We start from the raw sequence: 12,769 nt of genomic DNA on the forward strand, positions 1-12,769 counted from the left end.
CCTATATTTGGCTGTGACTTCTCTTTGTTTTCAACCGCACCAACGGAAAGGAGGGCCGAAAAGGAGACCGGACTGCACCTGTTTCTCCTTCTCCGTCTTGGCCAGGGTGGTCTCCAGACCCTCGAGGTCCCGCTTGAGATCGTTCAGCTCCCCCTCCAGCTTGCGCTTGTTGGCGCTCAGCGTCGAGGCGGAGCTCTCTTCCTCCTCCAGGCGTTCCTTCATGTCCGAGATCTGGCTCTCCATGTCGAGCTTGGCCTTCATCATCTGGGTCAGGCGCTCCTCGGCATCCATAAGGTTCTCTTGTTCCTGGAGAGGGAGGGGGGGCAGAGAGTCAAGGGTGAGCTTCTTTCCCCAGAAGCTGTGCCTCTCAACATCTATTGCGTGGCTCTCGAAGCCCCCACCGACCCATCAGCTGACTTGGAAAAGGCATTTGTCTCTTTAAATCACTTCTCCAAGCCAAGCCAGCCGACAGCTTGGAGAATTAATTTAAAGATGCTTTCTTTCCACCTTTCCTCCTTCCCTCCCTCCATCTGACGTTTATTCTATGTGACTCTTATGTTAAGCAAGCCTGGGCACCGCTGGAAGGAAGGACAGGAAGGAACAGGACAAAGAAAAAATAGGGTCAGATTTGGCCCATGACAGTTTCCTGGCATGCCCAGAGCAAGAAATTCGGCTTGGAAAAGGCATTTGTCTTTTTAAATCACTTCTCCAAGCCAAGCCAGCCAGCAGCTTAGGTAATTCATTTAAAGGTGCTTTCTTTCTATCTCCCCCTCCCTCCTCACTCCCCCTTCCTTCCTTTAGTCCAACATCTGACGTTTATTCTACGTGGCTCTTATGTTAAGCAAGTTTGGCCACCCCTGGGTAAGACCAAGACAGGAAGGAACAAGATAAAGAAAAACAACATCAGATTTGGCCCATGACCGTTTCCTGGCATGCCCAGAGCATGAAATTTATGCACCCGTGGGAGAAATGTCAGATGCAACAAGCAACGGGGTGCTAGAACCCAGCTCGGCAACTCACCGCCTGCAACTGGATGTTCAGGTCGTTCTTTTCTTGGCTGAGGGTGGCATTCTTTTCCTCCAGCTCTTTGACCCGGTCCACCAGCTCCTGCGTCTTGGACATGGCGCTCCTCAGCTCCTCCTCCTTCGCCTTCATCTCCTCCTCTTGACGGGCCACGTTCAACAGAGGCTTCACCTACGGGCGGGGGAGAAAGAGATGCTGAGGTGAGTGGGAGGGACCCTTTGCGGTCTGCCAGAAACACTACCAAGCGGTTCCTGAAGTGTTTTCTGCCCACAGGGGAAGGTGCGGGCTTTTGCTGGTGGAGCTTCCGAAGGAGGCGGCCATCGGAGGCTCCTACAGCCACATATGGCACCAAAAGTACCTGAGGGACCATCTACACCCTGCGTTCCCGCCCTAGAACCTACAGGGCACCCTCCTGAGATGACCACCTGTGCACCAGAAGCAGGGGTGAAATTCTAGTAGGAGCATCTTTGCATATTAGGCCACACCCCCCTGATGTAGCCAATCCTTCAACAGCTTGCAAGACTCTTTTTTGTAAGCTCTTGGAGGATTGGCTACATCAGCGGGGTGTGGCCTAATATGCAAAGGAGCCCCTGCTAGAATTCCACCCTGCCCGTAAGTAAGGCATCCACCAAACATTAATTATGTGTGTGTCCCTTTATAAAATTTAGATTTCTGCTACCTAATCTTAAATAGGTACACACACAGCCTGGCCCGACATGGTCCGGCCCAACAAGGTCTCATTTCTGACAGATCTGGCCCTCATAACAAATGCGTTCGACACCCCTGATCTAAAGGACTAAGATCTGTGAGTTGACAACCTTGGAACAGACCCAGACCTGTCTTTCGGAAACGGATGGACACAGTGCTGCCCGCTAACCAGCGGAAGTGCCTTACAGGGAGGGGCTGTGGCTTAGCGGTACGGCATCTGCTTGGGAAGCAGAAGGTCCCAGGTTCAATCCCTGGCATCTCCAAAAGGGTCCAGGCAAATAGGTGTGAACATCTCGTTTAATGGCACTCTGGCTTTGTATTTCCATTCTAGTCATACCTAAGTCTTTGATCCCATAGGAAATCACAGTTTCATTTTCCCCGCATTAATTATTAACCGAATCTCACAGCGGGGGAATTACTTATTACAGAGCAAAACAGTCAAGAGCTTCTTATCTGTAAAAGCCAATGATCCCACCCCACCGCTGATAGCAAAAAAACGGCTTTCCCTTTGTCTCTTTTGTTTCCTCCAAAGGTGCAGAGTTTGGCTGCCGTGCTCCACCGACTCCTCCCTTCTCACCTTGTTGTACAGTTTCCACCATCCCCAGTACCGCAGCTGCAAGAACTTGCGGACGTTCCTCTGGATTGCTATCAAGCCCAACCTGGAAGGAAAAAAAGATGTTTGAGTCTTACGGAACAACAAACCTCCGCATACATTGGCAACCTTCTCTCTTTTTGGTTGCGTTCAGGGAGCCCGTCCCAGTTTCTGGTCCAACTTAGAGCTGTACAGCACTAACTACTAAGCCCTCATGCCGCTGCTGCTACCGCCACATTTTTCCCCCCACTTTGCACAGGACTGATTGGCCAATGACCGTACATTTGGCAAAGTCAACTTTTTCTCCACACGAAGTTTGTCATCGGTATTAAAAACCTTTCAAAAAAACCCTTTTGAACGTTTTATAACGGTTCTGCATAACCTGTGGCCTGATGTGTCCCCCGACCCAATTAAGGACCACACAAGAGGTCCTGTTGAGAGAAACTTTTTTTTTTAAGTTGCACAAATGTGCCAGATGCTGAAGCACAACAAGGTGGCAACTTGGCTGAGGCATGGAGATAAGTGTCAGGAAGAGCGTCGGGACCTAGCAACAGTGATCCATGCAACGGTCACCTCAAGATTGGATTACTGTAATGCCCTCTGCATGGGGCTGCCTCTGTGCCGAACCCGGAAGCTGCAGCTGGTGCAGAACGCAGCGGCTAGGCTGTTATTAGGGCTCCTGAAGTGGATGTTATTAGGCTGTTATTAGGGCTCCCGAAGTGGATGTTATTAGGCTGTTATTAGGGCTCCCTAATAACACTGGCTGCCAGTTGAGTACCAGGTTCGTTACAAAGTGCTGGTTATCACCTTTAAAGCCCTATATGGTCGAGGGACCTGCCTACCTGAAGGACCGTCTCTCCCCATACGAACTCCAGAGAGCACTGAGGTCAGCGGGGAAGAACCAACTGACTATCCCCGGGCCGAAGGAGGCAAAATTAAAGAATACTCGTATACGGGCCTTCTCCATTGCAGCTCCACACCTATGGAACCAGCTCCCGGAAGAAGTGCAGGCCCTGTGGAGCCTTGAACAGTTCCGCAGGGCCTGCAAGACCTTCCTCTTTAGGATGGCCTTTACCTGACTGAATACTGATGGATTCGCCTTAAGTGATTTCCGCCATCATACTTACACCTAACAGAATAGCACCAGAAATGTTAATTTTAAATTGGAATGTTTTAAGTTGATTGTTGATTTGAAATTTATGTATAACCTATTGTATGGATTGATATGTTGTTAGCCGCCCTGAGCCTGCTTCGGCGGGGAGGGCGGGATATAAATAAAATGTTATTATTATTATTATTATTATTATTATTATTATTATTAAGAGGCAACTGGGATTTGATCCAGAAGTCAAGATGTGCGGATCTTAACACGGGTGAAGGCACGATGGCTCACAGCTCGCCTGAAAACCTGCAAACATTCCAGTTCAGTAAATCTACCCCCATCCTACTGATCCGACCGCAGTTTTATAAACTACACGGCTTTCTCCTCAAGGGAAAGGGACGGTGGCTCAGTGGCAGAGCATCTGCTTGGCATGCAGAAGGTCCCAGGATCAATCCCGGGCGTCTCCAAGTTAAAGCATCAAATATCAAAGATTTCAGGTTTTCACGGCTGGTAACATCATTAGGGTTTGTAGAATCTTTCGGGATCAAGTGCCATGTTCTACTGGAGAAAGTTTTCCTTCCAGACGTTTCGTTCTCAGCTGAGAACGAAACGTCTGGAAGGAAAACTTTCTCCAGTAGAACACGGCACTTGATCCCGAAAGATTCTACAAACCCTAAAGCATCAAATAGTCTGTGCTCTGACCTGAACCTTGCCCGCCTGAGAAGACAAGTCTGACCTGCATGGACCAAGGGTCTGATTCAGTAGAAGGCAGCTTCACGCGTTGACTTGAAGGACAGGTACAGCGAAGGGAGGGGAGGGGAGGGAATCTCTACCTTCGTTCCAGCATCTTTTTGAACTCGATCCGCATCAGGAATCCCCGGCCGCGGCACTGCAACATGGTCATGATTTTCGCCAGCCGGTCGTCTCGCATGTCTTCCAGCTTGGCTAAGACGCCCGCACGGAAGAACACCTTGGAAAAGCAGAGACCCGTGCGTCCGTCAGCTCAACAGGGTAACGCCCTCGCGGCCTGCCCCCCTCCCCTGCTTGTGCTCAGCCACAATCCCCGATTTCCAGAATGAACCCCCATAAGGAGGAGGTGTGGACCTTTGTTGGGGAGAGGCAGGTTCCTCTTCCTAACTGTTCTCACCTCTGTGACTTGGCAGATCCTGGGGATGAATTAATATTGATTTTCTACGAACGATTTCCCTTACTTGGATGGCCCAGGCTAGCCTGATCTCAGCAGATCTCAGAAGCTAAGCAGGGTCGGCCCTAGTTATGACGGGAGACCGCCAGGGGAAGTCCTGGGTTGCTATGCAGAGGCAGGCCATGGCCAACCACCTCTGTTTGTCTCAGAGGATGGCCCAGGCTAGCCCGATCTCAGCAGATTTCAGAAGCTAAACAGGGTCAGCCTTGGTTAATACTTGGATGGGAGACCACCAAGAAAGTCCAGGGTTGTTCTGCAGAGGCAGGCAATGGCCACCCACCTCTGTTTGTCTCTCCTCTGACCTGGATGGCCCAGGCTAGCCTGATCTCATCAGATCTCAGACGTTAAGAAGGATCAGCCCTGCTCAGTACTTGGATGGGAGACCACCAAGGAAGTTCAGGGTTGTTCTGCAGAGGCAGGCAATGGCCAACCACCTCTGTTTGTCTCTCCTCTGACCTGGATGGCCCAGGCTAGCCTGATCTCATCAGATCTCAGACGTTAAGAAGGATCAGCCCTGCTCAGTACTTGGATGGGAGACCACCAAGGAAGTCCAGGGTTGTTCTGCAGAGGCAGGCAATGGGCAACCACCTCTGTTTGTCTCTCCTCTGACCTGGATGGCCCAGGCTAGCCTGATCTCATCAGATCTCAGACGTTAAGAAGGATCAGCCCTGCTCAGTACTTGGATGGGAGACCACCAAGGAAGTCCAGGGTTGTTCTGCAGAGGCAGGCAATGGCCAGCCACCTCTGTTTGTCTCTCCTCTGACCTGGATGGCCCAGGCTAGCCTGATCTCATCAGATCTCAGACGTTAAGAAGGATCAGCCCTGCCCAGTACTTGGATGGGAGACCACCAAGGAAGTTCAGGGTTGTTACGCAGAGGCAGGCAAGGGCAAACCACCTCTGTTTGTCTGACCTGAATGGCCCATCTCGTCAGATCTCAGAAGCTAAGCAGGGACAGCCCTGCTCAGTATTTGGATGGAAGACCACCAAGGAAGTCCAGGGTCGCTATGCAGAGGCAAACCACCTCCGAACGTCTCTTGCCTTGAAGCCCCTGCAGGATCTCCATAAGCTGACTGCGACTTGATGGCCCTTTCCGCCACCAGCAGCTGCCCTGAGTTACCCCCAAAGGCCCCCCCCCAGTTCAACTTCCTCTGCAAGAGAGCGCCCAGAGATCACAAGAGGAATACAGTTTGTCCCTGGGGTGGTGCTGAGTGAGTGTTTCCTCGGATTCCCTCCCTCCTCCATTTTTATATGTAAAAAGGTCAAGGGAGTGTCCTGTGCAAGCACCGAGTCATGGAGTGACGTCACATCACATTTTCTTGGCAGACTTTTTGTCACAGGGTGATTTGCCATTGCCTTCCACAGTTATCTACACTTCCCCGCCCCCCCGCAGTCTGGGGACTCATTTTCCTGAACTCAGAAGGATGGAAGGCTGAGTCAACCTTGAGCCGGCTACCTGAACCCAGCTTCCGCTGGGATTGAACTCAGGTCGTGAGCAGAGCTCGGGCTTCAGTACCACAGCTGAGCACTCTGCGCCACAGGCCTCTTTCTTTCATACCAATGGGAAAGGAAAGGTCTCCTGTGCAAGCACCAGTTGTTTCCGACTCTGGGGTGACGTTGCTTTCACAACGTTTTCACGGCAGACTTTTTACGGGGTGGTTTGCCATTGCCTTTCCCAGTCATCTACGCCAGGGGTGGCCAACAGTAGCTCTCCAGATGTTTTTTTGCCTACAACTCCCATCAGCCCCAGCCAGCATGGCCAATGGCTGGGGCTGATGGGAGTTGTAGGCAAAAAACATCTGGAGAGCTACTGTTGGCCACCCCTAATCTACGCTTTCCACCCAGCAAGCTGGGGACTCATTTGACTGACCTCAGAAGGATGGAAGGCTGAGTCAACCTGGAGCCGGCTACCTGAAAACCCAGCTTCCGCCAGGGATCGAACTCAGGTCATGAGCAGAGCTTAGGACTGCAGTACTGCAGCTTTAACACTCTGCGCCATACCAATGACTCTGCTCTATAAAGATGTAGTGTATCGCGAAGATGCCATAACGCAATAACACAATAGCCTCAACTCAGCCACGCGCAGCCAGGTGCGGAAGCGACAGGGGCTGTCCCCAAGCGACTCCTCACAGGGTGCGAATACCCCGCCAATCACCAGCTAAGGCGGGAAGCACAACTGGCCTGGATTGGGCTGGCCAGTCTGAGAGGTTGTTCCGGGTGATGTATATAAGCGGGACCCGGCCCGCGTGTTCGCTCTCTCGTGTGTGTAATGTACCTGCATTAAAGTATGTTGCCCTACCGACGTCTCCAGCTTGGTACATTATAAAAGAGATATCTACAGGGATGACAAGACCCAAACCCAGAACGCACGCTACCTTCGTGTGTCCGATTTTGTACTCATTCTCTCCCAGCTCAACAGATCCCAGCAGAAGTTCTGAGGCCTTCTTGTTGTCCACAAAACCTGGAGGGATGACGTTGGGGTTCAAGACCTGGTACCTGGCATGGGGAAGAAGCAGATGAGGACTGGAAATGCTACAAGTTTATTCATTTATTCAATTCTTTATCCCGCTCCTTTCCCCCAGCAGGCAATGCTCAGGGCAGCGGTTGCTGGCTGGGAAGGATCCAGAAGGTGACAACATGGCCTCATCTGTTTTGGCCTCATCTGGTAATGCCCTTCTACCTACCGCCCCAGGTTTACTACAGCTTCATTACCCAAAATCTTCCTTTCAGTGGCATCAAGGCTTTTTATATAGCAGGAGCTCCTTTGCATATTAGGCCACACTCTCGATGTAGCCAATCCCTCCAAGACCTTACAGTAAGCCCTGTAAGCTCTTGGAGGATTGGCTACATCAGGGGTGTGTGGCCTAATATCGGGGCTTTTTATATAGCAGGAGCTCCTTTGCATATTAGGCCACACACCCCTGATGTAGCCAATCCCTCCAAGAGTTTACAGTAAGCTCTGTACTAAGAGCCCTGTAAGCTCTTGGAGGATTGGCTACATCAGGGGTGTTTGGCAGGGCTTTTTTGTAGCAGGGACTCTTTTGCATATTAGGCCACACACCCCTGATGCAGCCAATCCTCCAAGAGCTTCCAGGGCTCTTAGTACAGGGCTTACTGTAAGCTCCAGGAGGATTGCCTACATCAGGGGGGTGCAACCTAATATGCAAAGGACTTCCCGCTACACAAAAAGCCCTAAGTGACACGGTACAAACAGCTGTGCCAAGCTCCTCATTCTTCTGCCTTAACGTTCTGGATGCTCTTGCTTACAGAGGGTGATCACACTATCCTCTGTCAATGGGTCTTGTCTTTTAAAACTGATTGTGTTAGTATCTGCCAAGCTCTGGATGGCCCAATCTTGTCAAATCTCAGGACCCCAGCAGGGTCAGGCCTGATTGACTCGGATGGGAGACCCCCAAGGAAGTCCAGGGTTCCTACGCAGGGGCAGACGATGGCCGACCACCCCTGTTTGTCTCTCCTCTGTCCTGGATGGCCCAGGCTAGTCCGATCTCATCAGATCTCAGAAGCTAAGCCCTGATTACTAGTTGGATGGAGACCCCTGTTCTCAGATCATAGAGGGGAAAGGAAGATTTTTTTTTTTTTAAAAAGTGACAGTCACCTCTGCTTGAACTCAGGGTACTGCAGTCTGTTGGGGAAGCCCTTCCGGCAGATACGGATGCCTTCGAGTACACCGTTACAGGCCAGCTGGTGCAAGATCAGGTGAGCATCAACCACTCCTGCAAATCCAGAAGACACCCGTCAACGTTTCCATATTAGGAGAGCGAGAGCAAAGGATCTTTAGGACTATTCCTCCCCTGCGATCGACTTTGGCATCCCCGTAGGCTGGGATTTGAAGCATAGCCTTTCTGGATGCTCTAAAGTCGAGGATGTCTGTGCATGAGCAGATGTTCCTTAAAGCGCCTAGGCTAGGACCTAGATGGTTTAGGCTAAAACAAACTATGTAGAATTTCCCCCCCCCCTGGAAATGTATAAGTAAGCAGTACACTTGATCAGTGCCAAAGTGATATTCTTTTGTTTAGGGGCACCTAAAAGTTCGAATGCGGCATTTTGAAGTTTCTAGATCATCTCCAAGGGCAGCCCCACAGACAGCACATTACAGTAATCTATGCTTTATTCAGGAGGGAGTTTTCTAGCAGACAAACATAGCTGGCAAAAAGAAGCTGGAGGGCGGTGCACCAGGCCACTGCTGACAGCTGTCTATTACACTGTCTTTAAAAGGGGGGAGGTATGATTATTCTCGCTGCCTGCAACCGAAGCACGTACCGGACTGCTTGAACTCATTGGGAACGATGCAGCGCACGAAATGTGGGGCTGTGCTGTGCAAGGTGGTCATCAGCTTGTTCAGCTGCTCCTGAAATGGGAAGAGGGGGAAGTGAACAGGACCAGAAGAGGGTGTGGCAGTCGCTTTCATAAGACCGATCTTGGCAATGTTATAATTATCAGGGCTTTTTTTGTAGCAGGAACTCCTTTGCATATTAGGCCACACACCCTTGATGCAGCCAGTCCTCCTGGAGCTTACAGTGGGCCCTGTACGAAGAGCCCTGTAAGCTCCAGGAGGATTGGCCAAATCAGGGGTGAGTGGCCTAATATGCAAAAGAGTTCCTGCTACAAGAAACCCCTTGATTATTATTAAGGCAAATCTGCACTGTATGCATCGCCTGGACACAGAACACTTCTGCACAGATTGCCACATGCCAATCAGCCTGCATAACAGCATGGTATGCTCAGGGCTTTTTTTGTAGCAGGAACTCCTTTGCATATTAGGCCACACACCCTTGATGCAGCCAGTCCTCCTGGAGCTTACAGTGGGCCCTGTACGAAGAGCCCTGTAAGCTCCAGGAGGATTGGCCAAATCAGGGGTGAGTGGCCTAATATGCAAAAGAGTTCCTGCTACAAGAAACCCCTTGATTATTATTAAGGCAAATCTGCACTGTATGCATCGCCTGGACGCAGAACACTTCTGCACAGATTGTCACATGCCAATCAGCCTGCATAACAGCATGGTATGCTCAGGGCTTTTTTTGTAGCAGGAACTCTTTTGCATATTAGGCTACACACCCCTGATGGAGCCAATCCTCAAAGAGCTTACAGGGCTCTTAGTACAGGGCCTACTGCAAGCTCCAGGAGGATTGGCTGCTACATCAAGGGTGTGTGGTCTAATATGCAAAAGAGTCCTCGCTACAAAAAAAAAAGCCCTGTAAAGTTTGTATCACTGGTAACTGGCATTGCATTTTACGGCAGTCGCAACCTGGACCAATAAAGTAACTTTGATGTCAGATCCAGCCATTGCAGAAGAAGGAGACTGCAGATTTATATCCCGTCCTTCTCTCTGAATCAGAGACTCAGAGCAGCTCCCAATCTCCTCTATCTTCCCCCCCTCCACAACAGACACTCTGTGAGGTGGGTGGGGCTGGAGAGGGCTTTCACAGCAGCTGCTCTTTCAAGGACGACCTCTGCCAGAGCTCTGGCTGACCCAAGGCCATTCCAGCAGGTGCAAGTGGAGGAGTGGGGAAATCAAACCCCGTTCTCCCAGATAAGAGTCTGCGCACTTCACCACTACACCAAACTGTAACAAACAAGTTTGACACCTCTGTCTCAGAGAGCCACTGCTGGTCGCAGCAAACAGAACTGACGTCGCTAGACTAAGGGTCCAACTCAGATCAAGGCGTGGGGTGAGCGTTCTCTTACCCTATAGAAGTTGGAGACGGTCATGAAGGAAGAGCCTCTTTTCTGCTTCTTGGTTCCTGAAGATAAGGACGACATTCAAAGGGGGATGGATCAAGCATATATGGAAATAAGTGCATTAACACAGACACACTTTAAAAAAATATATCACAGCTGTTTTAATTCATATCCCTGTTGCTGAACAGGGTAGGGCGAGCTGCCAATTTTCATGCAGCGGAGTCAATATAAATCGCGGTCTCCAGGGGATTTTGGTAATATCTGCAAAGCCAAACACCGTTCCTGGATAATTGTCTCCCTCTGCATCCGCTGCGGCTTTGGCAATAACGATTAGATGAGCAGGGGGTTTTCTAGTTGACAGAAGCCTGACATTTATCTGGCCAAGGGACGGCTGTTTGAAACCACAAGGGGATTTGGATCTTCCTCTTTAGCCTGGTTGCTGCTCTAATGCTCCCCACCCACATACCCCCAGTCCATTTTTCCTCTCTGACAAGGCTTTTCCCAGGGTGGTGATCTAAAAAATGCTGTCATTCAAATAATAATAATAAGAAGACAACTGCAGATTTATACCCCACCCTTCTCTCTGAATCAGAGACTCAGAGCAGCTTACAATCGCCTATATCTTCTTCCCCCATAACAGACACCCTGTCAGGTGTGTGGGGCTGAGAGGGCTCTCACAGCAGCTGTCCTTTCAAGGACAACCTCTGCGAAAGCTATGGCTGACCCAAGGCCATTCCAGCAGCTGCAAGTGGGGAATCAAACCTGATTCTCCCAGATAGGAGTCCGCACACTTAACCACTACATCAAACTGGCTACACCAATAAGGCAAGCATTCATCGACAAGGCGCATCCACAACTCCTGGCGCTACCAACAGGCTGATCAAGAAGATGGCGCAAGCCTTTCGAAGGGAACACGTCCGGGCTTTTTGTTGTGGGTGGCAACAAGGCCTCCTGCAGCCCAAATAGAGGCTGTGGGCTCGGCCCAAAGAATGACAAAGCATCCTCTTCTGTTTGCTTGCTGGGGAGAAATACGGGTAACTTGGGAGCACCTGCAAAACGTGCCCAGTCTAAGAACCAAACGACACAGCAAACCTCAATGGAATTCCACAATGCATCATTGGGGGGGGGGGGGGAATGCAGAGGTGGAGGCTACGGTTGCCAACTTCCAGGTGAGAATAGGTACAAAGAGATCCACGGAAAAGAAGATAAATCCAAGTATAATATCATGGGCAGATAACCACAACATGTTTATTCTTTAGATCTCACACAACACCCCTTTACATTCGCTTTTTATGCAAAACTCCATACAATTTCACCATAAGCAAAATATTCAAAAAGGGAATCAACAGTCCATTAAGCCAGAATGGGATTGTCCTTCCGTCAATGCATCATCTAACATACTGAAACTTGAGAATTAGTTTATAGCAGGGCTTTTCTTGTAGCAGAAACTCCTTTGCACACACCCCTGATGGAGCCAATCCTCCTGGAGCTTACGGAGCTCTTCGTACAGGGCCTACTGTGAGCTCCAGGAGGATTGGCTGCATCAGGGGCATGTGGCCTGATATGCAAAGGAGCTCCTGCTACAAAAAAAGAAGCCCTGCTTTATAGCACAAGCACTTTAATCCTGGATATAAATTGGAGACTTCGAACCATTGAGAGACTGGGACACAAATTGGACTAATGGTTGACCGTTGATCCCCTTTTTAAATATTTTTGCTTATGGTGGAATTGTACAAAGTTTTGTATTAAAAGAGTGATATAAATGGATGTTGTACGACATATAAAGAATAATCATTTTGTAGCTAGATCGAGGTGGGCAGCCGTGTTGGTCTGAAGCAGCAGGACAAAGTAGGGGTCCAGTAAGACCAACAAAGTTTTATTCGGAATGTAAGCTTTCGTATGCATGCTGACTTCTTCAGACGAGGAGATGGGGTACAGTGAGCTGAAATACATATAGCTGGTGGGTGAAGAGTGCAAACTGATACAAAAGTTAGGATCAAATGGCGAAATAATGTAACAAATTGGAAGACCATTTGGTCTGGATAGCATTTGCGTGGGAAATCAATGAAAGGTAATGGCTTTTATTGGTTTCCCACGCAAATGCTATCCAGACCAAATGGTCTTCCAATTTATGACCCTATTTTGCCATTTGATCCTACCTACTTCAAGAACAGAATGGAGAAAGAAATTGCTGAATTATAAACTATTATGAAACTTGGAACAAACACGTCCCCAGGACCGAACAGAGATGTTGTTTTGTTTTTTTATCTCATTACAGATGCTAAACCCACTTTCACCAAGTAGGGCGATATATCCGCAGTATTCCAATGCATTTCTCTTTTAGGACAGCGTATCAGAATAATGCTTTTGTATTGACATACTCAGACTAGGGATATTGGCTGTTTATCTCATTACATATATTAAACCCATCTTCTACTATAT

At 49.5% G+C, this 12,769-nt stretch overlaps 2 protein-coding genes across 2 annotated transcripts in view; one reads left to right on the forward strand and one right to left on the reverse strand.

Moving 5' to 3' along the window:
- PDAP1 (PDGFA associated protein 1) overlaps window positions 1-12,769 on the forward strand; it is a 465,345-nt gene that overhangs the window by 128,844 nt on the left and 323,732 nt on the right. The gene's annotated exons all lie outside the window — the stretch shown is intronic.
- LOC132588395 (myosin-16) overlaps window positions 1-12,769 on the reverse strand; it is a 67,165-nt gene that overhangs the window by 31,402 nt on the left and 22,994 nt on the right. The window contains exons 15-22 of the mRNA XM_060260771.1: window positions 10,334-10,395; window positions 8,909-8,996; window positions 8,244-8,361; window positions 7,003-7,123; window positions 4,259-4,395; window positions 2,309-2,390; window positions 1,021-1,194; window positions 79-306 (exon numbers count right to left, since the gene is read on the reverse strand). Coding sequence (XP_060116754.1) covers window positions 79-306; window positions 1,021-1,194; window positions 2,309-2,390; window positions 4,259-4,395; window positions 7,003-7,123; window positions 8,244-8,361; window positions 8,909-8,996; window positions 10,334-10,395 — 1,010 coding nt within the window. The remainder of the gene's footprint in view (window positions 1-78; window positions 307-1,020; window positions 1,195-2,308; window positions 2,391-4,258; window positions 4,396-7,002; window positions 7,124-8,243; window positions 8,362-8,908; window positions 8,997-10,333; window positions 10,396-12,769) is intronic.

This window comes from Heteronotia binoei, chromosome 20 (assembly GCF_032191835.1).
Source record: "Heteronotia binoei isolate CCM8104 ecotype False Entrance Well chromosome 20, APGP_CSIRO_Hbin_v1, whole genome shotgun sequence".
Taxonomy (NCBI): domain Eukaryota; kingdom Metazoa; phylum Chordata; class Lepidosauria; order Squamata; family Gekkonidae; genus Heteronotia; species Heteronotia binoei.